At 40.8% G+C, this 25,542-nt stretch overlaps 2 protein-coding genes across 3 annotated transcripts; both read right to left on the bottom strand.

Annotated features, from left to right (window-relative positions):
* Positions 1–1,871: 1,871 nt before the first annotated feature.
* On the bottom strand, positions 1,872–11,558 carry LSMEM1 (leucine rich single-pass membrane protein 1). Its single transcript, XM_074169071.1, has 4 exons — positions 11,435–11,558; positions 7,751–7,882; positions 4,303–4,440; positions 1,872–2,533 (listed from the first exon to the last, which is right to left on the bottom strand). The coding sequence occupies exons 1-4, from the start codon at positions 11,556–11,558 to the stop codon at positions 2,331–2,333; spliced, it is 597 nt and encodes a 198-aa protein (XP_074025172.1). The 3' UTR covers positions 1,872–2,330.
* Positions 11,559–12,700: 1,142 nt separating this feature from the next.
* IFRD1 (interferon related developmental regulator 1) lies at positions 12,701–25,222 on the bottom strand. Of its 2 annotated transcripts, XM_074168255.1 has the most exons (13): positions 24,900–24,945; positions 24,514–24,561; positions 22,739–22,843; positions 21,702–21,783; positions 21,134–21,258; positions 20,678–20,835; positions 19,279–19,329; positions 19,004–19,182; positions 18,790–18,898; positions 16,737–16,871; positions 15,420–15,548; positions 14,199–14,294; positions 12,701–13,423 (listed from the first exon to the last, which is right to left on the bottom strand). In XM_074168255.1, the coding sequence occupies exons 1-13, from the start codon at positions 24,943–24,945 to the stop codon at positions 13,334–13,336; spliced, it is 1,353 nt and encodes a 450-aa protein (XP_074024356.1). In that variant the 3' UTR covers positions 12,701–13,333. The 2 variants fall into 2 exon arrangements, with proteins under 2 accessions (XP_074024356.1, XP_074024357.1); XM_074168256.1 differs by lacking the exon at positions 24,514–24,561 and having other exon boundaries at positions 24,900–25,222.
* Positions 25,223–25,542: the final 320 nt, after the last annotated feature.

The raw sequence follows: 25,542 nt of genomic DNA, 5'->3' as shown, positions 1-25,542 counted from the left end.
AAGGAGCCGCTACTTGCTTCTGCTTAGGGGGTATACCAGAAAGTGTTGGTGGAGCGGTTGTGGCACTCTGCTGCCAAGGCAGCCATCTCAGCCCTGTGTGGCACTGAGCACGCCTACACATTGTTATGACCCAGCTGGTCCTAAGTCTGTGGCAGCTGAGGGCACTCAGCACCTTGAAGGATCAAACCCTGGAGTGAAAAAAACCACCCAACTCTTCTAATCAACGATAGAGACAGAAAAAGTGGATTTATTATGAGTACAGATTGAATAACTAGATTAAGAGTAATTGAGGACAAGATCAGAGAGATGAGGAAGCTTTCATTTCTTTGGGGACTGTTGCTGTAGCACAGATTTTCATATACAGTCACCTGCCAGAAAAATCTATTGATGATTGGTGTCGGTTTCTAATAGACCTCAGACTGCTCTGATAGCTGCAGTTGCAACAAGGGATGTGACATATCCACGTGTTTGAGATGCACTTAGTGCCAAATACTAGAGTTGTTTCTCGCTGGCTAACAAGTACGGATGCCTGTCAGAGCGAGACAGGAGCTTGAAAGCAGTTACAGTAGCTACAAGATGAGTGGGAGAGATGAGAACTTAATACTGTCATTAAAAAGCAGCTGACAGCTCGGAGAAGAACAGAGAAACAACACCGCTAGTGTCATGTTTTTAGTCTTACGATACTTTTTCTTTCATTGTTTAACAGCATTTACAGAAAGATATGTGGGATATTTTAGGGTTTCTTTCCTTACAACTTGTTCTATGCTCACTTTTATCATTCTCTGTTAGCTATATTAAAGTCATCTTTGTAACAGCTACTTGTGATAACCAGAGGAGATCATTACAGCTGCAGCTGGGTATTAACAGCAGGAGTAATAAACTCTTTAGATCAAACCTCACAGTTTTCCTGTGAATGACTTGACAGTAATACATCAAGAAAAAAAATAATCAAGAAAGAGAAAACGTAGAAATAGATGTAAAACGTAGGTGTAAAGCAAAGCACTCTTAGTAGCAGGAATAGAACTGGTGGGCAAATCCAAGTAGGGTGATACCAAGAAAGATTCCTGGACTTCCTTCTTCCCTCTGTTGTAGACAATGAAGTAGGCATCACAGAAAGGGCTATCATTTGTTCTGGAAAAGGAGACTGCAATGCAAGTTGTCAACTTTGGTGATTTTTTTTTTTTTACAATTGTCCGGAAGAGATAAGAAAGCATTGGATGAGAAAGAGAACTCAAAGTAAAAGAGAAGATGTTGGACACATTCCATAGTGTCAGCTGCCATTGCACTGTTGTGATGAGAATAACTTATTTATTTATTATATCAAGATTAATTTATTTATTGATAATAGAGGTGGCTTCTTAATCTATGTACCAGTAGAAGGTTCTGAATACTAAAATTACAAAGCTACCCACCAGCCTCTTATGTGAGCACACTTTTGGGTGTTGGTCGCCGCAACTATGTGAAGTCAGAGTGAGAAAGCGTTGACTCCTGCTTTCACCCTCTGAGGCACTGCTCCATTTTAAAAACATGGAAGTTCAGATTTCGCCTGGGCTTTCTCCAACATGGCCAGCAGCAACTATAGGGAACAGTACAAGAACACATAGTCTTTTCCCCACATCACTTCGTAAAAACACTTGGTCTCACCCACAAACAGCCAGCAAATACTGAGTACAGCGCACTGGCATTGCTGTGAGATGGGTGTTACCAGACTGAGTCCTCTAAACTCATTTCCCACGTCAGACAATATGACAACCACTTTCAGTCAATATCAATTTGGGCTGAACATGCCATGTTATGACAGGGTTTGTTTTTTTGCAAAAGCAGTGTAAGTCAATCTATTTAGATGCACAGAAAAAGAAACCACCAAACTTCGTGGCAGAACTGGATTTATTTATAAGTTACGGAATCTGAAGTTATCCTTAAATACAAGAAATACAGATGCAAACACAAAACTTGTTCCAAAGAAGCAGGAGAATGACTAAGTGAACAAGGTCATGCTGGAATCGTGATTAGAAATTACTATTTTCTGTGACCATTCACTTACATTTAAAGTAAAACGAAGCCCTTAGCCTTGCAATTTACAATGCACGGAGAATGTGGAACTCTTGCCCAAAATTGTCGACAATCCATTGTTTATTGTAAATCATATGGGCTTAGTTTTCAAAATCTATATTCTCATAAAACAGGATAAAATATTATTTTTTAATATTTTTCATTCAGGTAGCTTTTCCAATGCTCCTGTGACCGTACCAGAATGTTTAAGTAACCTGTGTGCCATATGTGAAAATATCTGAGTAAATTAATATGCTGAATTTCGTTCCAAAGAAGATCTATTCTCCAGGGACTTTCAGCTCAGCATGGGTAAAGAGGTAATCCTGAAGATCAGGAGACTGTGTGAAGAGGTCTCTCCTCTTAATTCCCGATTGATTTAGATGCTTTAATATCATATTGTTCATTTTCTTAAGCTCTTCTATATTCTTCTTTTCAGATATTAGTCTGCTTGTTAATTGGTCCATCTTATTTCTCGTTTGAACTTGAAAAGGAAAATGTACCGCATTAAATTGGCGACATTTAAGTCAAGAGCATCACTACCCTCTCTTGCATTCCCGTGGGAGTTGGTAGGGAATTATGATGAGTAAAAATATTAAACAGGAAAACAACTGCAGTACCTAATGATAAGAAGTTACGCTTCTGGTGGAGTTACCTGCTCACTACATTGTTTAGTTGCTTATTTTCTGTTTTATTCAGCTTAGTGCAGTGTATTAAAATCAAATATAGCTCAGAAAAACTTTGTGGCTTTCAGGAGTTCATCCATTCCATTAGTGTCCACAGGAAAATTAGGGGCTTATTTAGAGGCTCCAAGGTGCTATTTCTGGACAGTATGCACCTGTATTTTTCTACAGTATAATTACTAAAACACACAGCAGACTACAGACACAGCACTTGATTTCCTAAAGCATTTAAATTAAAGCAAAATTCTTGCAAATGTTGGCATTTAGAGGCCAGTTTCCTCTGGAACACCAATAAGCAATATCCGTCATGTACACTTCTGGAGCTATTTTTATTTTGGCCTTCTGAACAAAATTTACCCATGGTATTTGAAGCTTAAGTCTAATAGTGCCAATGCTAGATGAATCTGTGTCTGTGGATTGTAAACATAATCTGAGATTGTGTTTGTCACATAAACTGAAACACTGCTGGAAATCAGTTTCAAAAACCACAGACCTCCACCAACCTGAGCCCACACAAAATCCTTTAATCCCTGTAAGTAATCTTTTCAGTATGTCTTTACCATTTTTCCACTAGAGGGGCACCTTACTCATTTTGCTGTATCAGGCTTCTACTTTTAGCTCCCCATTAATAAATCTGGAATTCAGGTGTGAGATAATTTAATTAAGGTTTCACAGTCATGCCACTTAAAATTTCCTTTGTGCTCTTCCCTTGTCTGATACTCTGTCCTTTGAGCGCTTGTGAGAAAATTCAGTCAAGGATTAGAATGTCCTGTTCATAAAGGAAAATGAGGATTTTTGCTGTGCTTCAGCGACTCCCCTACTATAGGATAAAAGAAATCTTGATTTCACACGGTTTCCAATTAATTCAAAATGGACTTGTAAGTTAAAATAATGGACCTCATACTCTGTTCAATGCTGTTAGCCCAGAAAACCCTAAGACAGCAAGGGCTCCATAAACCAAGGTCACCTGTAGTCATGTGCTTAGCTAAGAGGAACAGTAATTATATCTACAGATGCAACGCTACGTGCTGATTTTGATACTTGTTATCTGATTTTTAGTTTCTCATGTTTGAGATTTTCTTAGTTCCAAACCAATTTCCAATCAATACTTAGCAGGCAACCTTCTTCAGGTCTCCAGACAGCCTGATTTAAGTGTTAGCCTGGGTATAATTCCAGCTTCAGTGGAATGACACCAGTACTGAGTTTTATCTGGAAAGGAATGGAAGGCACAGTGTCAAAGTATCTCACTGCCATACAGTCATCTTTAAAATTTAATTTAATTCCCAATCAGCATTTTTAGCAACACAGTATAACCCTGCTGAGCTAAATTCTTGACAGCTGTTGAAGCTCGCAAAATCTTTGCAGTAAGAACAAAATTGTGCCTTTTAGCTCAGGGCGTAGAGGCCTGTGCTTTTACACCTATGACCAAGAGCCACCGCCCATAACCAGGCAAAGCCTTTGACCACACAGATACAGCAGTAGCACGTTATGAACTAGCATGATGCATTTCAGCAAAGTTCTTCTTCCAGTTGACCCTACATTTTTAAGAACCACTGTTTGGTTTACTTACTTATTAAGAATATAACAAATGAAACAAGTGCCAAACTGACGATCAAAGTAAGAATGAAGGTGATGAAGAACAAACACTGGTTTCTTGTATTGCTCTCTGCCCTGTTTTCTCCAGTACCACCGGTGTTCTCTTCCTCATCTGTTAGGAGATGACAAATCATTTGGTGATAAAGTTTGTTAAGGCTGGTTAGGATAAACATGACAAAATGCTTCTGGCTCCATGAAGTAATGCAGAATACGTCATAATTTTGGCCAACAGATTTTATTTCCTGTGATATTGCATGCAAAGGGAAGAACCCAAATTTATGATCTCAGCTTGAATTTGGAAATATAAAAACTAATTCATATGTTATAGCTGTTGGGACATGATCAACACAGATGTTTCTGTTGTTGAAATACACTGTTTTGTTGAAGTTGACCTATTTTACAGTTCAGAGTCTTATAGATCAGTTTTACATATACAAAGGTGGCAATGAAGTTTTCATCAGGAGGCTTTCTAAGGGCCTGAATGGACTCAACCTTTTCAAAACAGAAGAGAGAAAAACTCATATTGAAAACCTCAGATTCATCCTACACATTGATCGTCTAGATTTGCATCTTTTTCTGTTTGATGATAGAAGTGTCCCAAATTAAGTATCTCAGTTAAGCTCCTGATGTTGGATAGGATGAATGTAGGTCTTACTTTTTTACCTTAACACAAATGTTTTTAATATTATTCTTCTTCTTTAGGTTTTGTTGGTTTCATTCCAACAAAAAGATGAGGTATATATATCCTCCCAAATTGTCGAAAATGGAATAGACTCTCACATGGACTACATATGTTGCCCTTCAAGCACATGAAGAATGAGGGGGAGAAAAGGACAAGTAGTTTCTATGCTGCCCTCAGATCAGAGCAGTGAGCCAGTTTATTGCTTTTTAAAGACACTGTTGCATGGTAGTTTCTCTTATAGAAATAGTTGTGATCAAGTGAGAGGTGGCAATAAGCCCTAAAGATAACAGGTTGAGTCCAGTGAACACCATGAAGAAATTCATGTGAATATTAAAAAATATTGATACTTGAGCCAGATTTGTTTAGTCCCAAGTTTGCATACTACTTTAACTACTTAGTAAAGTCTGAGTTTATTTTATATTTTGGGGGGAGCCGGGAGCTAATGTCATTTCATTTTGGTGTCAGTCTCATACATCCTAAAATTACATGCAAATTACCATAATCTCTTCTCCTACAGTTGCTGTCTTGCCATTCTAAAAGGGAGAGTAGCGTGCGCATCTGTGAAAAACATATTTCTAGATCATGTTCTTGTTTTAGCTGGTGGAAATCTCTGAGGTGTTTGCAACTGAGCCTGAAGTGATAAAGCTGAGGGAAGGCTGCATATACCATTACATCACTTTAATAATGAACCAACCTGGGGCTGAGCAATTCACTGAGCTAGTAGGAGATCTCAGGGAATATCTCTGCTTTTCTTTATTGCATTTAACACACTCCTGCCTGCAGGTAAGCTGAAACCTTTTAATATTTACGGTTTGGGGAGTTTTATTTTTATTCCCTTGGCATTCGTAAGAAATGCATCATATACTAAGTGCCTGCACCAATATTGCTTTCTAATCAGAGTAATAAGGATGGGGAGGGCCTGCTACTGCTGTCTCTCAAGCATACTAAGCTATCAATAGAGGTCTCAAAAGTGGTCTGTGCTTGCTCTGCCTAATGAATGCGTCTTACTATTTCATCTGGCTCAACGTGCCAGACTGCAGCATTGCGAGGAATCAGCCAACACAGATTCTTGCCAAGCTGCAAACAATGGGACCATTTTGTCATCTAAACCATGAAGAAACTGCTGCAGGGCTGCTACCAAAGCGATCAAAAGGTATATACATTTTAAATAGTTTTAACATGGTTACTGTGTGTTTAATTATGCCAAGTCATATTAAGCTACTGAACAAGAGGATTGCTGTGTACTGCAGCACTCTTGAAACATCATTTTTTAAATCAAATTGGACATCTGCCATGCTATTAATAGATCATTCACAAGAGTTTAGTATTTATCAAAATTCGAGAAATACTCCTCTAATTTTCTGGAAAGAGAACCAGAATGTTATGCTGATGGATGGGGCAGCTAAGAACTGTGAAGAATTCATTTTATGTATTTAACTGATGCGATAAGACAGCTACAGAATCTCCAAGTTTTTTTAAAAAATAACAAAATATGTATGTCAAAAGGAATAATCCTAGAAGGAGCCAAAGCACTTTACAAATTGATATGTAAAATACATATTAGGATACCTTTATTTACTGCTGAAATGTAGGGAGGAACATGCATGTGATTATTCCACATGTGATTATTCCACAGAACCCAATATGATCCCTAGGAACCCCGTATATTAACCTGGAAAGTAAACAATACTGGCCAATGAAAATTACAAAAGAGAGCAAGACAGCCACAATCCAAAGAGTTTCTTTGGCATTAAACCTAATTTATCCCATTATCTCATTTCATACTTGTAGAAGTGACAATATCAGGATAATCTACATAATGTCTGACATCTTTGTGTTAAATCTAGAAACCAGCACCACTCCAGTTAGTTGCATATGGAAAAGTTAGAGGACTCAGAAACAGTAGTGGAAAGGCATATAAGTCTTATAACTAGAAGCACAATTAAGTTATGGACATGTGAAACTCGTTTAAACATAGCTGTTGTTCTATAGCTATTCTTAGTCAAATATGCCATTATCGTAAGGGACATAAAAGCAGATTCAAATATTATCATGTGGAATGCTGCTAAAGAACTCCAGCTTTTAAAATGTTTTCAGGTCACAAAGAACTCAAGTATATCACGAAAATATTCTTGTTGCCATGAGCAAATCAAAGATAAGAGCCCTGTAAAACCAGTAGAAGTGTGAGAGCCCCTATCTGAAACTGTGAAAGAGTCTGCAAATTAAAATGCTTAAAAGTCTCATGGGATATTTCGGGTAACTGGTTTGAGTCCCTAGGAGATGCATCTTAAAAGAATGAAGAGAAACTCTCTGGTGTTCTATTGCCACATGTGAATTTCGGTGCTTGTGAAGAGTTACGACGCTATTTATGTAGTAGGTGTATATTGAACATTACTAGAGAAATTATGCTGCAAGGGATCACCTCATGGATCCCAATGGAAATGGAAGATAATTTCAGGCTTGACAGTGAATCCCTAACCAAATGCAGGGATTTCTAAGAGCCTAATACCTGAAATGCTCAGGAGGAGCTGCTAAACCATTAATCTGATCTGTCTAAATTATGCCATTTTCAATCTTTTTCTTGTATTTTTCAGTTTGGAGCTTAACATACATATATTGGCCTATTGGGCTGTTGACATAAATGCAACAAAGTGTGGTCAGTCTTTTCAAATGCCATACATAACTCATTTTTGATGGCCTATTGTATGTACAGAAAACCACGATGCGTCATCATACCTACCTAGTGCATGTTGGGATCCATCGGGACAAACATTTAGTTTGTTAAGATTGTTTAAGGAATCAACTACATAAAGCTTTCCTTCTTCATGAGTATCGGGCAGGTTAATTTCCAAGGAAGGCCTCTCCATTGTATCTAAAAGCAATAATAATTAAAAAGGTGAATTAAAACACGGATATGCAAAATAACTGGTAGCAGTTGCTGTCATGATCTAAGGAAATGCTGAGCAGCCTTAATAGCCCTTAAAATAAAGGGATTTGAATGCCTAGCACACTTACCAGGTCTTGAAGGCAAAGGTAATGCAGTACTTGGCACTTGTTTATTCTTGGAGATCTTTGATGAGTATAAAATTTCATTTCTACATTGTGTTTGTGCATATGTGTATGTATACCTACATAAGTGGGTGTATACTTATACATATGTATGTGTGTGTATCTGTTTGTGGGGGAGGCAGGGAAAGAGAGAAGGAGTAAATCTATTTGACTGGCTCCAGCACTGATTTGAATGTTAGTAGTTTAGTTGTATAAGCCTTCTGGTTTGGTCGGTACTTGGTAAAATGGAGGTTGATGTCCTGACCACGGTGAAAGCCAAACCTTCACTAACACCACCAGGAAGGATGTCATTCAGGTCCTCTGCTTTCAGCGCCAGATAATTAATTCAGAAATAAGACACAGAAAGCAGGTACAGATGTAGGAGATAAGCAGCAAGAATACAGGTCTGCTTATGCACATTGGAGTATCACTGTGAAATTTTTATTTGTGAAAAATTGAGCAAAAAAATAGTCTTCTAATGTGGTTCTACTTCAGATAGATGCTAGGTTTGGCCAAATTAAACCCTGATGGCAAAGCTTTTTCTTCAGACTAGTACGCCTTACCTTAAAAAAAGCACTGGATGGGGCCCAGTCGGCAAAACCAACTTCTCTGCAGTTTGGGTGCATGAATCATTGAATGATTGCTTATACAAATACAGTTATGAAGGAAGATTGTATACAGAAAAGAAGTAATACCTAAGCAGGCTGCTCTATGAATTGCACATTATTCTTTAACAATCATTTTGTTTTCTTTATGCTACCTTGATTCCAAAAATGTCTTCTAGAAACAAACTGCAGTTCTAGCCACAAGGAGATGCAGATGCTCTAATTAGGCACCTTAGACTACCCTGGTCACTGAAAACTCCCTCTGTAATTATTGAAGAAAAATATGTACCTCCAGGTAATATTCCTCTTACTCTAAGATAGGCCTTTTCGACCTTACAGTTGCAGTCTAAAGATGCCTTTCCCTTGCTGGTGAATGTAAGGGGGGAGCTCACAGAGATTAGTTTAGACTTGGGAGTTGAATACATTTTACCCATTTAGTATTTTATCAATGCTCTCAGGTTCAATTTTACCTGCCAGACATAACTCAGCTCTTCATGGGGGGTAAATCTCCTGTTGATGGAGAATGTTCAGCACCTACAGATGATTTCTGAATCCCGGGTGGGTAGAATTGCCCTCTTATCATGTCTCTCCCTCACTCCCTCTCCAAGCACTAGAGAACGCAGCGTGACCGGATTCCTAACCTAGCACTTAAATTACAAACCTGAAGTTTGAGGAATACAGGGCTGAGCGTTTACAGAAAAGACCCATTCTTTCCCTCCCTCATCAAACCAAATGCAGAAGATTGTCATAGTCCACCTAAATCTGAGCACACGGCCAAGCAATCATTCGCTGCGCCCCAGTAAGTCTGAAGACTAAGTGCTTCAATCACTCCTCACAATGGGTCTCATTCTCCTGATAGTGGGGATTGACTGGCCTGCAGGTCTGCTTTTATATTTCTATTTAATAGACTGTAAGGAATTATTACAGCTTGTTTCTTCTCTCTTCAGAACTGTTGCTACAAAATACAAAGACGAGGTAGAAAAGCGGGCACAGTAGTGGTTACCCCTACCTAGCGTACGCTTGTCAGGGGTGCAGCAGTGATTCCAGGACGGAGGGCTGCCTCCACTTTCCTTCCCCTAGCCTGGTGCCTGGTGCCAGGCAGCCCGGTCTGTGAGCCACGTCCCCACCAGCACTGGCTCTGCTGTCGCTACGGACCCCCACGTTTCGACAGCAGCGTGCTAAAAGCTCCCACCTCGTGCACAGGGGCTTTTGGTTATTTTTAGCTTCCGAGTTTTAGCTTACAGTTGTTTCTCTTGGGTATTTGGGTTAGTACCCCCCTGCAACTTCAGGGAAGACTCTTCTTAACAACTTGAGCTGTAATAAATGTGAGTACCTTTGATTCATTAATATTATTGATTATATGTTTCTGCATTCAATATTAATTATTTAAAACTGATTTCCTCACTGTGCATGTAACCGCAGTGAAGATAACCATTATTAATTCAACAAAATCTATATTACATTTGTTTGATTCCATTGACATGCCAAACAAAGGAGACACGATACAGATACCAGTGTCACTGGCCAAAAGTATCGATTATTTTCCCAACAAACTAATCTAAACATCGGCGGGGTTTTGGAGTCACTCTGTCTTGTACTTTAACCTTGTTTAAAGACTTTTTCTCCCTATCCTACTTTCAAAGTTCTCCTCAAGCTGTTGTGGTAAAATTAGAACTTGGTGTGACAACACACTGAAAATTCTTCACAGAAAAAAAAGGACACCAATCAAGTCTAAAAGGAAATAAAAACCAGGTGAATGAAATGTTACTTACAACATAACCGCGTTCAGGTGATGTGCCAATATGGAAGAAACCAGCCAGTGAAAATCACCCGAGGAAAACTCCTCTCTCTCCTTTTAGACCCATAGGAACCTGTCAACTCCTGTGGGACCCATGAAGGCAGCTATGAAACAGACTGTCCCTCAATCTATATTTAGAGCTCATCTTGGCTAAATATACTGACTTCACGATATTGATCTGTTTAAAAGGAAATCAGCGCATACACAGCTCTTTTGGGGGATTCCAAATATATTGGAATCATGATGATAATACCCTATCATGGAGAGCGAGGTTTGTTACCGATTAGCAATATTTCACTAACCTTTTGCCTTATGATGCCTTATTAAAACTCACTTGCTACGCGGGAGAGTCATATCTACAACGCTGTAGCTGTGAGTAACCAGTTTGCTATGCAGAAGAGTCATATCTACTGTGCTGCAGCCATGAGTGCTTTAAAGGCATAGACTAGAAAAAAACAGTGTATTTTCCTCCTCCCACACACCTTACAAATTCAAGTGGGACAGTATTATGGGATGGACTAATTTGTCCAGCATCCTTAGTTGTTTGAAAAACAAGTTCTGATAAACTTCTTTGTGAGTCCTGGTAGTTGCTGTTTCACAAACAGTTCCTTTGATCATTAGTATTTTCTTGCCGACGTTGCAAAACGTGTTGCAGCCCCCTGTAAGGACAGGCAGCTGACGCTTACACGAAAGGACCATGGCTCAAAACAACAAACCCTTTCCAAAGCCATTCCATACATCTAAAATTTTGAACCCCTTTAAACTGACAATAAATGTATTTTTCTTTCAGGAAACAACAGAGAGGATACACCTTCCGACTCGTAGTTTCCCACCCCAAGCTGACGAGCTCTGCTGCTGCTCAGTCTGGGCAGTAATGGAGACACAACAAGCTTGCTCCCTTTCTGCAGGGGTCTCCTAGAAGCCCTCCCTCCAAACAAGGATGTGCAAACTAGAAAAAAAAAAAAAATCTCACCTCCATCCCTAAAAGATTCCTGACACCATCCTAATTTGAAGACAAGGACTCGGGCATCTCCAATTCTAAGCTTGAGGTGGTCTGCAAACCCATCACATCTGTGTAGGGCAGCAAAACAGCCCATCTCCCCTCAAACAGCCTTGGAAGTTGCCCGGTCCCTATGGTTGGCAGCTACAGCGCAACGGGGGAAAGGACAACCACACGCTTGGCCACCTGCCAGGAACTGCTGTAGAAAGCAATTCTGCAAAATGCTAGCAGGACAGGAAGCTATCAAAAGTGCTACTTGACACTAGCAAGAGTGGTAAATGTGACCACCCAGAAGCCACAGGAAAGACCTGCTGGCTTGTGGGAACAGTTCAGCTCAACAGGGGCATAGTCCTGGGCTGGGCAAACACAAGCAGCCACCTTCTTCTAGGCCAAGGATCAGAAGTTTCCTCTCCATTTGTGTGACAAACACTGACAACATATGTCAGTAACAGCACAAATTTCAGTGGAAGGCCTTGTTACAGTCTCAGTAATCAGTTTCACGAGCCAAACAAGTTCTTACATAATGCATTATTTGAGAAAAAAAAAAGTAAATTAGAAGGTACAACTAATTAGCATGTATGGATTTTCTGGAATAGGCTCTGCTATAATCTGAAACTAAAAAAAAAAAAAAAAACACACAACAAAAAAACACACACCCCCAAACCACCACCACCCCAAACTTTCTCTTATCAGAGCCAGCAGTGTTTTTTAGGGGGTAGGGTGGGGTGTTTTTAGGCATCAAGTTTACTTCCTCTACTTGACCTACAGCTTTAAGAGTGTTTATTTTAACAAGCACATTGATTTTTAGTTCCGGTTCAGAAGCTCCAGCTCTCTGGGTTTTAGTGTCTTTATTACATAAACCTCCCATCATCCCTAAGAGACAATTCTCAGTTACTGGCACATTTCAGTGCTCTATAACCAGAAATGGAGGGCAGGGGAGTAGTTCCAATGTGACGAAAGCCAGGCAGCTGGAATGGCTCCCATAAGATAAGGTGTTTTGCAGGACCAGAACTAGGAAACATCTGACCATTACAAGACTGAGGACAAACCAACAGTAGGCTGTTGTGTGGACCATTACGTAGGACAAACCTTCCAAACCCAGTAAGGTGGAGCTTCATAGAGCATCTGCTAAAGCACTAAGACTACCCCAACCACGTGTCTAAGTGGGCAAATCAACAAACCTCAAGCTTTTCAACCTTGCTGGTGGTCCAGCCCTTTATACACAGAGCGATCACTTTTACCACAGAAAGCAAGCAGTGAGAAACATCTTTATTCCAAAATTAAACATCCAATTTCATAACATGAGAATCTTGTTTTTTATTTTACATTGAGGCAATTATTTGTCATTCACTACTTCACTGTAAGTGAAGGTAATTGAACTTCATAGTCCCCTTCAGGGTAAGTCATACTATGTAGAAATGTCTTAGTCCACCTGCCACTGAAGAGTTTAAAAAGTTACTAAAATAACTTCAGACAACAAAATTCATCTTTTCCTATTAGCACATTCTTACCAAAACACCTGGTCAATGAATTCATTTAATTTACCTCATATAAAGTAAGGAACCCCATCTGACACACGGCATTTGACTACAGTTATTCACCCCATTTAACAGGTCAGTTACAATATATTCAACCCTTGGAGCAAGTTGCAGGTAAAGCAAGCGTTACAATGTATCCCCACACCCAACCTCACATCAGTCTATATACAGTGTATTTGCAGCTAAGCAACAACATGCATTATATTTACAGACTTTATACAACATCCCTCTGCACAAGTGCAAACTGACTACAGAAGTTAAAAAATTCATGTAAAGGTTACAAATCCATTATAATTATGAAATACTTAAAATTGAACCCCATGGAAAAGGAGATTTAGAAAAATTCCCCCACGTCTGCTCTTTTATCACGACATTTACTTCTAGCCTTTGTCCGAGCCTTGAACGCTGCAGAGTTGTACAAGTGCTACAAAATAAAAGGCAAAATTAATCACAGATGTTCAAAATGCTTATTTCCTTTGAGATTTTCTTATTTTAAGAAACAGCTGAAAATATCTTTTTTATTAATCTTTGACATAAATTGAAATGTGTACTATATTTGCAAAGGCTGATTCATTTTAATATACATATATATACATATACACATTTAAAGGAAACTTGGACTGTGTAAGAAAGGCTGCGTTAGGGGCAATTCTGGAAGCCAGTCAGTAATGAGCACCATACAGTGTAGATTAAGTTTGCCCCCTCTCCTCCCCGGATTAAACTCGGTAGCACCCATTCGACAAGATGGTTCATAGACAGGATGAGTACATTCACAACCAACAGACCCAAGTCATCCACCTAGTGTCCATTTCACACTGGAGACTGGGATACTGTCTGTAATAGACTCAGTTTCTCTGGTTTCCTGTATGTCCCTACCCAAAAAACCTAGGGCTCCCGTAAGAGCCCCAGTTTCACAGGTATGGAGCTTGGATCTGGTACCAATCAGGAGCCCAGTCTGAAAGTCGACTTGGGGGAAAAGCAGTAGCAGATACATGCCCAGTGGAAAATATGAAATAAGAGCTCCAAGATGCATAAGAGCAAGGTTTGCCTCCACTCGGGACAATATGGGGCACTATTAGAACTAAAGAGACAAGTTTAAAGATGACAGCTTTTAAGAGCGTGCTTGGAATACCATTTAATTCAGGAGAAATATAACAGCGTATAAAGTAAAGAAAATAAATTAAGGTGCAATAACCTACCCTTTCAAAACGGGATATCTTCATTGTTTTAAGAGTTGCAGCATCTAGCATTACTGGTGGACCAAGCTCAAACACATTCCGAAGAAAGTCATTTGACTAAACAAGAAGCACATCAAATGATCAGTTTCTCCTCTGATTACCAAGTCTCCAAAAATGACTACTTTTCAATATCTAGTACTCCAGTAAGAAAGAGCCGGAATTTGACACAAATCTTGGAATCTTTTGCAATTAAGCCAGGAAACACTTATTCCTTTTAGCAGAATAATACTAAGACCTAAAACTGCTCTCTTTAGAAGACAGAGTGAGCTACCCCCTGCATTGATTTTATTTTTTTTCTTTGTCCCAGCAAATTCGACACTGTTCTGTTACCTCCTCTACACAAGATCAGGCAGATGGACACAGATCTGTATGGTTTCACAACACATTAATTTTTAAAATATCCAACTGCAAAAGCAGCATTTGAAAAATTTGAAAAAGCTGCTACATGCCTGGGCTCCCTTGGTCATGTAGAAACGCAGTTGACACTGGACTGAAGACTTTAACCCCATGATTATAGCAATTTGGGGGCGTATACTCCTAAACTGGAGTTCCTGCTTCTGCTACGTATCTAAACAGATAACTAGTGAACAAGCAGTTCCTAGAACACAGATAAGGACTTGTCCCTTCCCTTCTGGAATACTTTCATTACAGGGCTGCGAGTTGTGGTCATTATTTTTCACTAAAACTTTGCATTCCTTTTCACAGGCTTGAAGAGGGAGGGTGGAGGCATCCAGCTTTACAGCAGTCAGATGACTACACCACTACTGAAAGAGTATAAGGATTCAGGAAAACCCTGAAGCTAAAGAACATGCTCAGCTTGAATCTCTTCTTGGAGAAGTCTTTTAATTGCTAACCCAGCACACCCAGGCTACGACTCAGAGGCAGTTCGAGCTCACTGTAGTTCCTCCTTTTTATTTTTCCCCTCGGGGTATTTACAGCACATCTTCTATCAAGCAGGCACACTTTGACAAATTCAGGTAAGCTTGAAAGCGTTTTAAAACAAACTTGTATTCATTTTAGAAGTGCTGTCTTTTACCATGTCTAATGCAAAACTCATCTTGATTCATCAAGTTCTACTCACGATTTTGCAATTCATGGAGTGAGTAACTACCAAGGAGCCTGACAGGGAAGAAGCAGTCTCTAGTTAACAACAGTCTGAGCACGTATCAAGCAGCAGCTCACCTGCAAGTGATATTGCATCCCTGATCCCAGAATCTCCTTGAAGGTATCGTAAGTTTGCTTCTTAACCCAGCAGTCAATATACATGCGCTCAGGTCCAAACTTAACCATCTCTGTAGGAAAGTCACGCTCCTGTTCAAAATTAGAGGAAACGTATAACTTTGTAAACAGTCTTCTGCGTTAGGAATTGTATATACCTTATGAATTTTACTTTCATTCATTTGGCACACAAAAACATTCCAAGTAACATAATATGCACATACTAAACACTGTATTTGTTCATAAACTCATGGAAGTTGATATTAAAGTCAGAAAGCATTTAAAAAAAAGAAGACAGCTTTAATCCGAGAACTGTTTTTTCTGGAGATAAGTCAGTTCAGAGTGCAGGAATCACCCTTCAGTCAGTCTGTAAGCCTCATTTAGTCCCCACCTTTCAAATGCAGCAAGCTACACTTGTGACAATGAAATGTAACCACTGCTAATAAGTGACTCTTCACAGTCAGAAACTCAAAGGTGAGTTTAAACCACTTCAAGGCCTTCTCCTTAGCTTCTGAGATGTTTAACTTTTGTGAATGTCAGTTCATATTTAGATGGTCTTATCCATACAGCAAAGTAACAAGTAATTACCTGACAAATCAAAAATCCAGTTCATGAGGCGGCAGATAAAGAATAATCCATAAAAGTGACAGAAGTTTGACTTTGTCTCATAGAGACTTTACTAAAGAGAAGTTACATCGCTAATTAACTTTTTGTATTGTTCTATTAACCTGGATATGAAAACCCAGAAAATTACAGCACAAAAATTAAGACAAACTGCTGCTCCTCACACACAAACACTTCTTTGGCCCTTACACATTTGGAAATGTCTCTTACTACTAAGTAAGCTTTTTGTTTATTACGCCCGGCATAGTAAGAAACTTTACAAAAAGCCTTTTCAAAAAATTCAGGACATTAATTTGGATTAATTCAGGACATTAATTTTTTCATATGAAAAAGAATCTATTCTTTTTTTTATACACTCTAAATACTAAATTGATCATGGTAATGTTTAGTCTTATTTGAAGAAAACTAAATGCTCTTTAATATGGAAGTCAAATTTGGAGCAAAATACAGTTTTACTTCCTTTGTTCTACACTCCTAAAAGAGCAGTTAAATTTCAAGTAAGTAATGAGACTTTGAAATCTCATTTCTTTAAAGTATTTTTTCCTGTTGCTTTCAATGAAACAGTAAGTCTATTTAATAATGAAAGCTTTTTTTTTTCCTTAAATGGAACAGTACATGGTTACAACCCAGCCATTCAAAGTAAGACAAAAGAATCACCTCAACAGCTCTTAGAACATCTCTGAAGACAGATCGCTGTTTTCTTTTATCTACTTTGGCTCGGTGCTTGTTTCCATCAGTAGCCAGAGCTCTTAGTTTCTCTGTTAGAAGTTCCATATCTTCATAAAAGAAATCCTAGTAAAAAAAAAGTAGTTTTTTTTTTTTGGTGTGGTGGTTTTTGGGTGTGGGGTTTTTTGTTTGTTTGTTGTGGTTTTTTTTGTTGTTGTTGTTTTTTTTTTTATTTGATCCCCCCCCCCCACTTCTGGCCTTAACATCTTTCCCTGCAAACAGGGAAATATGTATCTCCACAGACCTCTACAACCTCTTACTTTGTTAGACACAGACGTCTAACACCAGACACTAACATCCCATAGTTCCATTTGCAGCATTTAAGCCACTAAGAATAAAGTCACAGCATCCAGTTGATCAAGCAGGACACTATCAAACTGTTCTGGTAGCCAGAGCCACATTAAACAGTCCAGCTCCTTCAGAGTGCATATATATCTGTCAGTCTGTTCTGCTACGTAATTCCAAGGGACTCAAACCACCTGACTGATCTGCTGAACCTGGTTGTCCCTCCTGTCGACAAACTGAGGGCACTTTCAGATTATTAGCACAGAATTCATGCTGCTGGAGATGGATCCTGAGACACCATTGGACTGACGGTACAGAATATTTAGTCACAAGTCTTGTATGGGGTGGAAAGTTATAAAGCAGTTTAAAAAAAAAACCTTAAAAAATGACAAGTAAACTTTAATGCACAGTTGTTTAGCAGGAATATTTTCTCCCTTCCATTCACTAATTCAGCAGTAGATTACGAGAATTAGTAAGAATGTATGTAAATTTATGTAAAAACAAGTTTTTGTCGTTTTTTAGATCTGAATGTTTTGTCACGTCAGCTGACTAGGCTGAGTTTACTGCATGCTTTTTGAAGGAAGCTGGTCAAAGGCAAAACACAGTAAGCATTTTTAATCTGTGCTGATTGTTAGGGATCCAAAGAGAATCACTTGGAATGATTAAAGGTGTATTTCCTCAATAGAATGGAACAAGTTTTTAGTGAATATAGTCTCATTCATTAATGCATCTTAAGATGTTAGTTACTTGCAGTCAGTTTGACCAAATAAAGCATTAAGTTCCAGTCTCACTTCTCTATTTTTCTTTGCAAATTGGCTTCCATGGCCAAGAGACTCAAATCCCTACTGTCTGCAATTATACAGAAGTCTCAGCGTACTGTTTCAGATTATGCAGCATTTGTGTTGTGTATCCTGACTTGGTTGGGGTTATCCTTTCACTTTGGACAGTGTTCTGGCAAAGCACAGCACCCTTGACGGAGCTAGAAGCCATCCAGGCAGCCCTCCCAAACCGTGTCATGGGCAAGTGGAGACTGTTTCCTTCAAGAAAACAGTTCAGAATAAGGCATGTTGATGAATGTAAAGACAAGTTTAGCTGTCTATGAGGTAATACCAAGCAGCTTGCACGTCATCCAACACAAAAGCAAAAAAATAGTCACAAATGCTGTGAAATCATCATGCAATAGGAGTTATTCTTCTCACGGTACCTAAATAAGGATACTGAAAAAGCAATACTAAAAGTCAACACAGTTTCTACTGAAGGATAGCTTTTTAGCTGTCAGAGTGGAATTCTGCAAGTTGGAAACCACTGGAACTTGTCTGGAGAAAACTAAGTATCTAATGAGTGTTCCCACTACAGTAAACAATATGGTTTTATCCTGGAATCTCTCCAGGGACTTTTTTTTTAAAGCTGGTGTTGGATTTAGATTTTGAAGCTTGCACACTACGTTTCTAGTTACTTTTAAGTACTATTTGATGTGGTTTGTTATACTGGTCCTGTTCTGCAATATCAAAATTAGTGTAAAAGTGATAGCTAAATTGCTGTGAGTCATTGCTATACCCATTTAGGCGCACTACAAAGGGCAAACCCCAGTGAATTATCTTCCACTTGTTGAAATCCAGGGTGCTACACAACACAGGTTAAATAATTTGTCTTGCCATCGTGCCAGTGCAAGAAAATTTAGCTGCTGACATCTACTTACAGCATCTGTTTCACGTGCCAGTTCGAACAGAAGGGCAAGCGTTTCTCCAGCAGCTATTCTCATGTTGAGATCATCACAAGACAGCAGACTTGGAAGTTTATGCAAGTGCCTAAGGAGGAAATCACATTTCATTAAGATGTAAATTTTGTTGCTACTACTTCACTGCATATAAAAGCAGTCATTACAAATTGTGTTTTCCAAGAAAGATACTCACATTTCAATTTTTTTCTTCACTTCGTTCATTGGACAAATGGTCAACAACAGCGTCCATGCTAAGAGAGCACTGATGTGAAGGACAGTATTATGGGTACTCGATACACCATTAGTGTCTCTATCTCGCTGATAGGCCTTTGTGAAGATGTTTTCCAGGCATTCCATAGTAGAATACAGCTCCTGAACAGCGGAAAAAAGGTCACAGAAGTGGCTTAAAATTCACACATTTTCATACTGACAATTTATTTTTTTTAAAAAAGTATTATTTATTCTCACCGTAATGTCATCAGTGACAATGAAACAGCAAATCCCTAAGCAGGTTGCACACTAGACACAAAAGAAAGAAATGTCAGCATTTGACATTAAAGTTACTTTTCACAAAACCTTCAAACTTTGACCTTTGAAATTTAACATCTGGAGTAATGGAAGCTTCAGATTAAGACCTTAGCAAAGTAGAAGTCTTCAACACTGTTTAATTCAACTACTTCTCATAGTTAACTCTCAGTTACCTTCTACTCTTAGAATGATTTTACAATGTATGCAGGTCTCAAGCATTCACTTTTTATGCTGTAATATTTAATGTAACTTACAAAGCCCTCCCAAAAACTACATGCGTGTAGCACTCCTTTCACTCTATTTTAAATTCCACCAGGATTCACTAGCAGAAATTATGCTGATAAACAGTAATGGATGTATGTTATTTGTTGACAGCTGTGGGAATATTTTCCCCTCTGCCCACTATTACAATTAAATGGCATGAAAACACTGGACTTAACAGCCTTTCTTGGTGCTTTCTAACTTCTACTGTGAGACTCTACACATCTTTCCCCTACTCCCCATATTATATTCTATGTCCTCTTATGGCGAATAAGGAAAAAAAAAAAAAATGTTTGAAAGTGGTTTTTGCACTAAGCACACGGGACTCAAAACTACACTTAAAGGGGACAAGCTTTAAAAGCTTTTGTTTGTAGAAACAACTGTTGTTGAACTAATACTACCTCCTCTTCCAGCTGACCATATGTATTCTAACACAGCTTGAGTACAACAGAAGTAGCCAGCTGTGTAGTGATAAAGGCAAGTTAGAGAATATTAATTAAAACTCTGAAGTTTAAAAGAAAAAAATCTCAGCAAGAGCTTTAGACTGTTTTCAGTCAATATTTCAAGTATGCTGCCAATGTATAAATGAGATAAATGGGTGAAAAACATTAAATACTTTTGGTAGTACAAATGCATCAAGTATGTAGTTCTAAATCTGCTATATGTAATTTTATCATATGTAAATATATTTGCATGAATAACATTCCTCTGCTGTTAAAGAAATTAAAATTAATACTGGAAGGATACATCAGTCAGTGGGAAAACTTTTATTTCTTTCTAAACGACTTCAATATCAGCCCTCAGAACTGCAGGAAGGAGAGAGCTGCATAGTGAGTTAAGACACTAAAAGTACTAGATGTAATAGCTCTTTAAGGAAGTTCCTAGGCTGAAGAGGATGACGTCTAGCCTCTAGGTGGAACTTTTTAAGCCAGTGAAAACTGGTATGCATCATTCAGAGCATACATCAACATTATGCATTTACAGTACTGTAGTAACCTTTAGTTCTGGGTTACACAATAGTGAACTGGTCAAAAAATGCCCTCTGTCCCAGCCTGGCAAATAAACATTTTTCACTTACAGCCTGTCTGGCTTGGATACTGGCTGTTCCATCACAGACAATCTTCTTCAGAAGTGGACCAAGGGTCTTAAAAATCTCTTCACTTTCAATTCCTGACCCCATCTGCACACACAGAAGACATGCCAGTCCGGCAGCTGCACACTGTTCGTCACTCTTACCTAGAGATTAACATACTACTATGAGTAATCGCCTTGTGCATTGCTTCCTTCTTTTAAAGATAACAGTCTGAAAACTTGCAAGTGGAAATTCAGAAACCAACAGACATAAGATAATTTCAATTAATTTTCTAGGTCAGTTAAAATATGACATCTAAATTCAAAAAAGAGATGTTGTTGACATAGCTAAATTATTAAGCACTCTATAAAGTACTAGAGAAGTCTCAGAGTCTTAATTCCTTTTAAACAGTGAGCTATTTCATAGGGAGTATTGCTTCCTAATAGCAAGCATGTTAATTACCTTTTTTTATGCAGCGTTCAATGCTATCAGTTAGTGTCATTCTCCTTTCCATGATAAATTCATATAGTATTTTAGAAGAAAAAGCACTTTTCAGACTTTCAAGAGCTGCTTGTCTTGTCTTTGCACTGTTAGAAGAGAGAAGGAAGACCTCCTGAAATCAGCACGCACCAGTTAAAGCTCAGCCTGTGTTTTAAGTTTGTATTTGTCTGCATCCAACAGAAGAATAACCCATAGAAGTACCACGAAGTACAACATGCTATGAATTCCCTCCTTCCCCAAGGACAGAGAAACTTAAGTTGGAGATAGAGTTCACAGTAGTACCCCAGGCTAGCAATAAAGTCACTCTACTTCAAACTATTAGGAAAGGAAAGCCTGACTCTCACTTATTCAAAAACTTGGTGGAGGGAGAAAGGTCTTTCCAGATGCAGAGGAAAAGCAAGTCCTCCCCAGCGTGAAATCACTACAGTTTCAGTACACACATAAAAATGTTTGATGAGTATTGGCCTTATTATAATCAGAGGAAGCCAGAAAACACAGTATAAAGGCATTTCTTCAAAGCACACTATACCTCTTGTCCAATGTAAGGTCAATAAATCCCTTCAATTTATATTCTAAGTCTTCTTGAGTGGCTTCTTCATCAACTTCAGGCCCTAATCCAGAGGAAATAATTTAGTCCTACTGATATACATTTTATTAGCAGGCACAATAGTATCTAACACTTCATGTTTTTAATACCAGTAAGAATGCAGTTTAAAATAGACAATAGCTACAGAATTCTTATGTATTACAGCAACAGAATGGTATTAAGCCTACTACAGCAAACTACCCCTTAAAATACTTTTATAAAAATATAGAAACAGCACAGGTGTATCAATAGACATATCTGCTTTTTACGTGTGTCAAGAATGAATGAGGGAGCTAATCAGGTCTTACGTAAATTTGCTACAACTCACACCCATCAGCCAATCCTGTCAGCAACACATTTTCATCCAGTCCACCCCATCTATCCCTGGAGTACAGAGGGGTGTTCACTGCTGATGCAGTGAACCATCTAAGCAGCCTGTCCTATCTGGCAGCACTTCAGAAGCCTCTGCAGCAGCAGCTCAGTTAAGAGTAGCAAGTATTCATAGGGAAGGGTCCCTGCCTTATCCCCCTGTAGCAGGCTTTCAGGTCCCCTCCTCCCAACAAAATGACATGAGAGCAACCCAGGTTGCAGAGATGATAGCGGAGACAAAGCACAAATCTAGTTCAGAACAGGCAAATGTGACTCTTTCCACACCAAACTCTTCTGCAGTTCTTACCACCTCAACTACATGTTATGAAAATCAATAATCAAAAAGTCTTATAATGCACCTCAAAATTCTTGTTGTCTCTAAAAGTTAGCAGTGTATAATTCTAATAGAAATAAGTCTCATAGTTTGATAAGAGGGTCATGAAACCTGGAGTATATTCTTACCAAACAAAATGGTAACCACTAGATTAACAATCATTAATCAGAACGTCATTATTTTGCTACTGCTATTTACAGTCTAGTACTTAAACTCCTAAGTCAACTCAGGTTTTATGCTTTTAAAAAGATGAGTAAATATGAATGAAAGAACGTACCATCCTCGGTGAAGCTAGCAGGATCACTGAAGCCACTGCAGTGGCTCATAGTTTCAATTGAAGCATCTTCATCACTAAAAGGCTGCACATTTCTGGGCTGACCACCTTAAGGAAAGATGAATACAACAGTTTGGTCATTTTTTGTATAGAAAATGAAGATCTGAACACCAAAAGTACAATTTAAGTTTCCCAACAGATTCACTCTCCCTGACCCAGAAAGCACACTTCCTTCCTCTGCTAGGTCCTTTACTCTCACCTCTTCCAAAGACTTAGTTGGCTCCAAGAAGATCGTTTGTGAACAGTGGGGAAGAGCCCACCTAGTTCTCAAAGTATTGGTGGGATTCCTAACTCTAGATTTAGTATCTTTCTACAATCATCTTCAAGTTAATGCAATTTCCTGTGACTATGCTTTAAAAGTAGCTCAATGTTATTTTAACTGTTAGGATAAGCAACCTAAAAAGATTGCCATACAATCTTTATTTTTCAGTTTTGAGGGACTTCAAGCCAGGGTAAATTATACATTTAGGCAAACATACAGTAACCAGTACAATGCAGGATTTACGGGATTAAGTGCAGTATGTGCAGCATCAGCAGTGTCCAACCCTATTTTAGTACTGAATTACAAATACAAGCCAGAACATCAAATGCTTCAATAGAGGGGGAAAAAAGTTTTCCCCCTCAGGATCAAGGAGGCCTCAGTTCAGTAGCTTCAGTCTTTGAGGAAAGCAGTATTATTTCACAAGTGCTCATCTCTACAGCTTTTCATACCTGTATCTTATTGTTATGGCATGAAGAGCTGGAGGAGTTTGACCTGATGATATGTAATTTCTATCCCTGTCTTATCCTAGTCCTGAACTTGCACCTACTAAAGTTGATTAGCAAAAGAATAGTTTCACTGTTATTTCTCCAACAGCTCCCAAGTGTCATTTACAGAACTCAGAATTCTGCTCTTCCACCTATTTTCCTGTGATACAGTTGACTCTGAGTTATTTAAAGTAGCGCACTGTGCTTGCCAGCCTTGGGCAGGCTTCCTGACTACCAAGACCCCTAAATACCATTTTTATCTAGGCACAATCAACCTTGGTTTGATCACTGTCCAAGTGCTTTCCAATAAAGCTAAATTCACACGCCAGAGGTTTTGCAGCTCTTCGCTGTAAGCCATCTACTTGTATCACTGACCATAACCCTTGATGTCTCCTACAGTTACAAAGGACAAACGTTAGCCCATGCACAGACCAAGAAACTTGGACTCTCGGGGCTCTGGCACAGCCACCTTCTTGCTTCCAGTGACGTCAGGCTGAAAAGTTCAATGGCAGAAGTGGCAAGAACGACTGCCAGCCCTTCACAAGCTAAAACAAAAGCAGCTGCAAAAAGACCCGGCGAATCACTCACTTCCTGAGCATCTGGCACCGGAGACAGACGCTGCCCGCAGCTATGGTGGCCCGAAGTGGAATTTCTCACCACCCCGCAAAACCTCCATTCTGCCCGGGCACCAGCACCTCCGAATGGATCTCTACGAAGATTGTTTATTTCTTAATACCCTCCCTTAGGCTAAGAAGTTTAATATTTTAAAAAGGTACTGCAGCCTTTCAGAGCACAATGCGTTGCCCTACAGCCACACCAGCGACACCGGAGTGACAGCAGCAGCCGTGTCCCCTCCCCGCCCCGCAAGGGCCCGCTCAGGCGGCGGTGTGGCACCATGGGCCCCGCGGGCTGTGCGGCCCCGCGGGCCCGACCGCCGCCGCCCGCCTCCCCCAGGGCCAGCCGGGCGGCACCCGCCACCGCTGCGGCCAGGAGGCCCCCGGCGGGGCCGGCGCCGGCCGCTGCCCTTCGGGCGCCGCTCTGCGCCGCCGGCGGCGCCAGGCACGGCCGCCGCCCGCCGCCTCCCCAGGGCCGGCCGCGCCGCCGGGCGCATGCGCGCACGCGGCGTGAGGTGGCGGTTTCGGGCCGGCTCCCCTCAGCCCGCCGGCGCCGCCCGGCCCCGTCCTGCCCGGCGGGGAACTCCGACGCCGCGCCCGGCCCACCGTCCTGCAGCTTCCCCGCTAGCCCCGCCAGGCAGCCAGGGTGCAGCATCTCCGCCTGCGGCCCGCCCCGGGAAAACGTCGGGAGAACCCGGCGCCCCGCCAGGCCGCCCGCTCCGAGCCCCCCCGGCCGCGCTCACCGGCTCCGCGCTGGTGGTTGCTCCCCCGCTTCTTCGGCTTGGGCATGGTCGCAGCGGCGCTCGACTCGGCTCCCGCGGCCCCTCTCCGGGTCTCGGTCTCTCCGCTCCCCCCCGCCCGGGAATCAGCGACAATCAGCCGATAGAGGAGCAGGATCGCTTTTTACTCCAACGCGTCAGCGAGGCCGACTTCTCGGGCCGGGGCAGCGGAGGTGATTGGCGAAAGCAGGCGGAGGACGAACCGGCGGCAAAGGCAGAAATCCCCGTGAAGGCCCGTGAGCGGAGTCGATGCATCTTTCTCCTCTCAGACACCTGGGGCGAAAGGCGCGGAGGGGGCGCCGGCGCGGCTTTTATAGCCCGCCGGGCTAGAGGGAGGCGGGACCACGCGACGCGCCGGCTCCGCGACCAATGGCCGAGCGATGCGGCGGCGAGCGGGTGACTCAGTCGCGTGTAGCCGGTGACGAGGGCTGTGGACGTCATTGCTGCTTCGCGCGCCACGCCGCGGTGCACGCTGGGATCAGCGGGTTGGCAGGCGGCCCACGGAGGCGGGGGGCTGGTGGCAGCCCGGCCCGGCCCGGCCCGACCCATCCCGACACGGCCCGGCCCGGCCCACCGGCGCCGGCCCGCGGCCGCCGGAGCCCGCGCC

The sequence above is a fragment of the Numenius arquata genome, chromosome 2 (genome assembly GCF_964106895.1).
Source record: "Numenius arquata chromosome 2, bNumArq3.hap1.1, whole genome shotgun sequence".
NCBI classification, from domain to species: domain Eukaryota; kingdom Metazoa; phylum Chordata; class Aves; order Charadriiformes; family Scolopacidae; genus Numenius; species Numenius arquata.
Note: the sequence above shows the minus strand (reverse complement) of the source record. Positions and strands in the feature narration are given on the sequence as shown.

Bases quoted from the DNA above. Each gene is read 5' to 3' on its own strand.
- LSMEM1 (XM_074169071.1), bottom strand. From the start codon at position 11,558: ATGGGCTGTTTTGCTGCCCTACACAGATGTGATGGGTTTGCAGACCAC. The intron at 4,441-7,750 runs GTAGGTATGATG...ATCTCCTAACAG, and splicing joins TGGATCCCAACATGCACTAG to ATGAGGAAGAGAACACCGGT. The intron at 2,534-4,302 runs GTAAGTAAACCA...TTCCTTTTCAAG, and splicing joins ATTTGTTATATTCTTAATAA to TTCAAACGAGAAATAAGATG.
- IFRD1 (XM_074168255.1), bottom strand. From the start codon at position 24,945: ATGCCCAAGCCGAAGAAGCGGGGGAGCAACCACCAGCGCGGAGCCG. The intron at 20,836-21,133 runs GTAATTAACATG...GTTAATCTCTAG, and splicing joins TGAACGCTGCATAAAAAAAG to GTAAGAGTGACGAACAGTGT. The intron at 15,549-16,736 runs GTGATTCTTTTG...AATTTTGAACAG, and splicing joins ATGTTCTAAGAGCTGTTGAG to GAGCGTGACTTTCCTACAGA.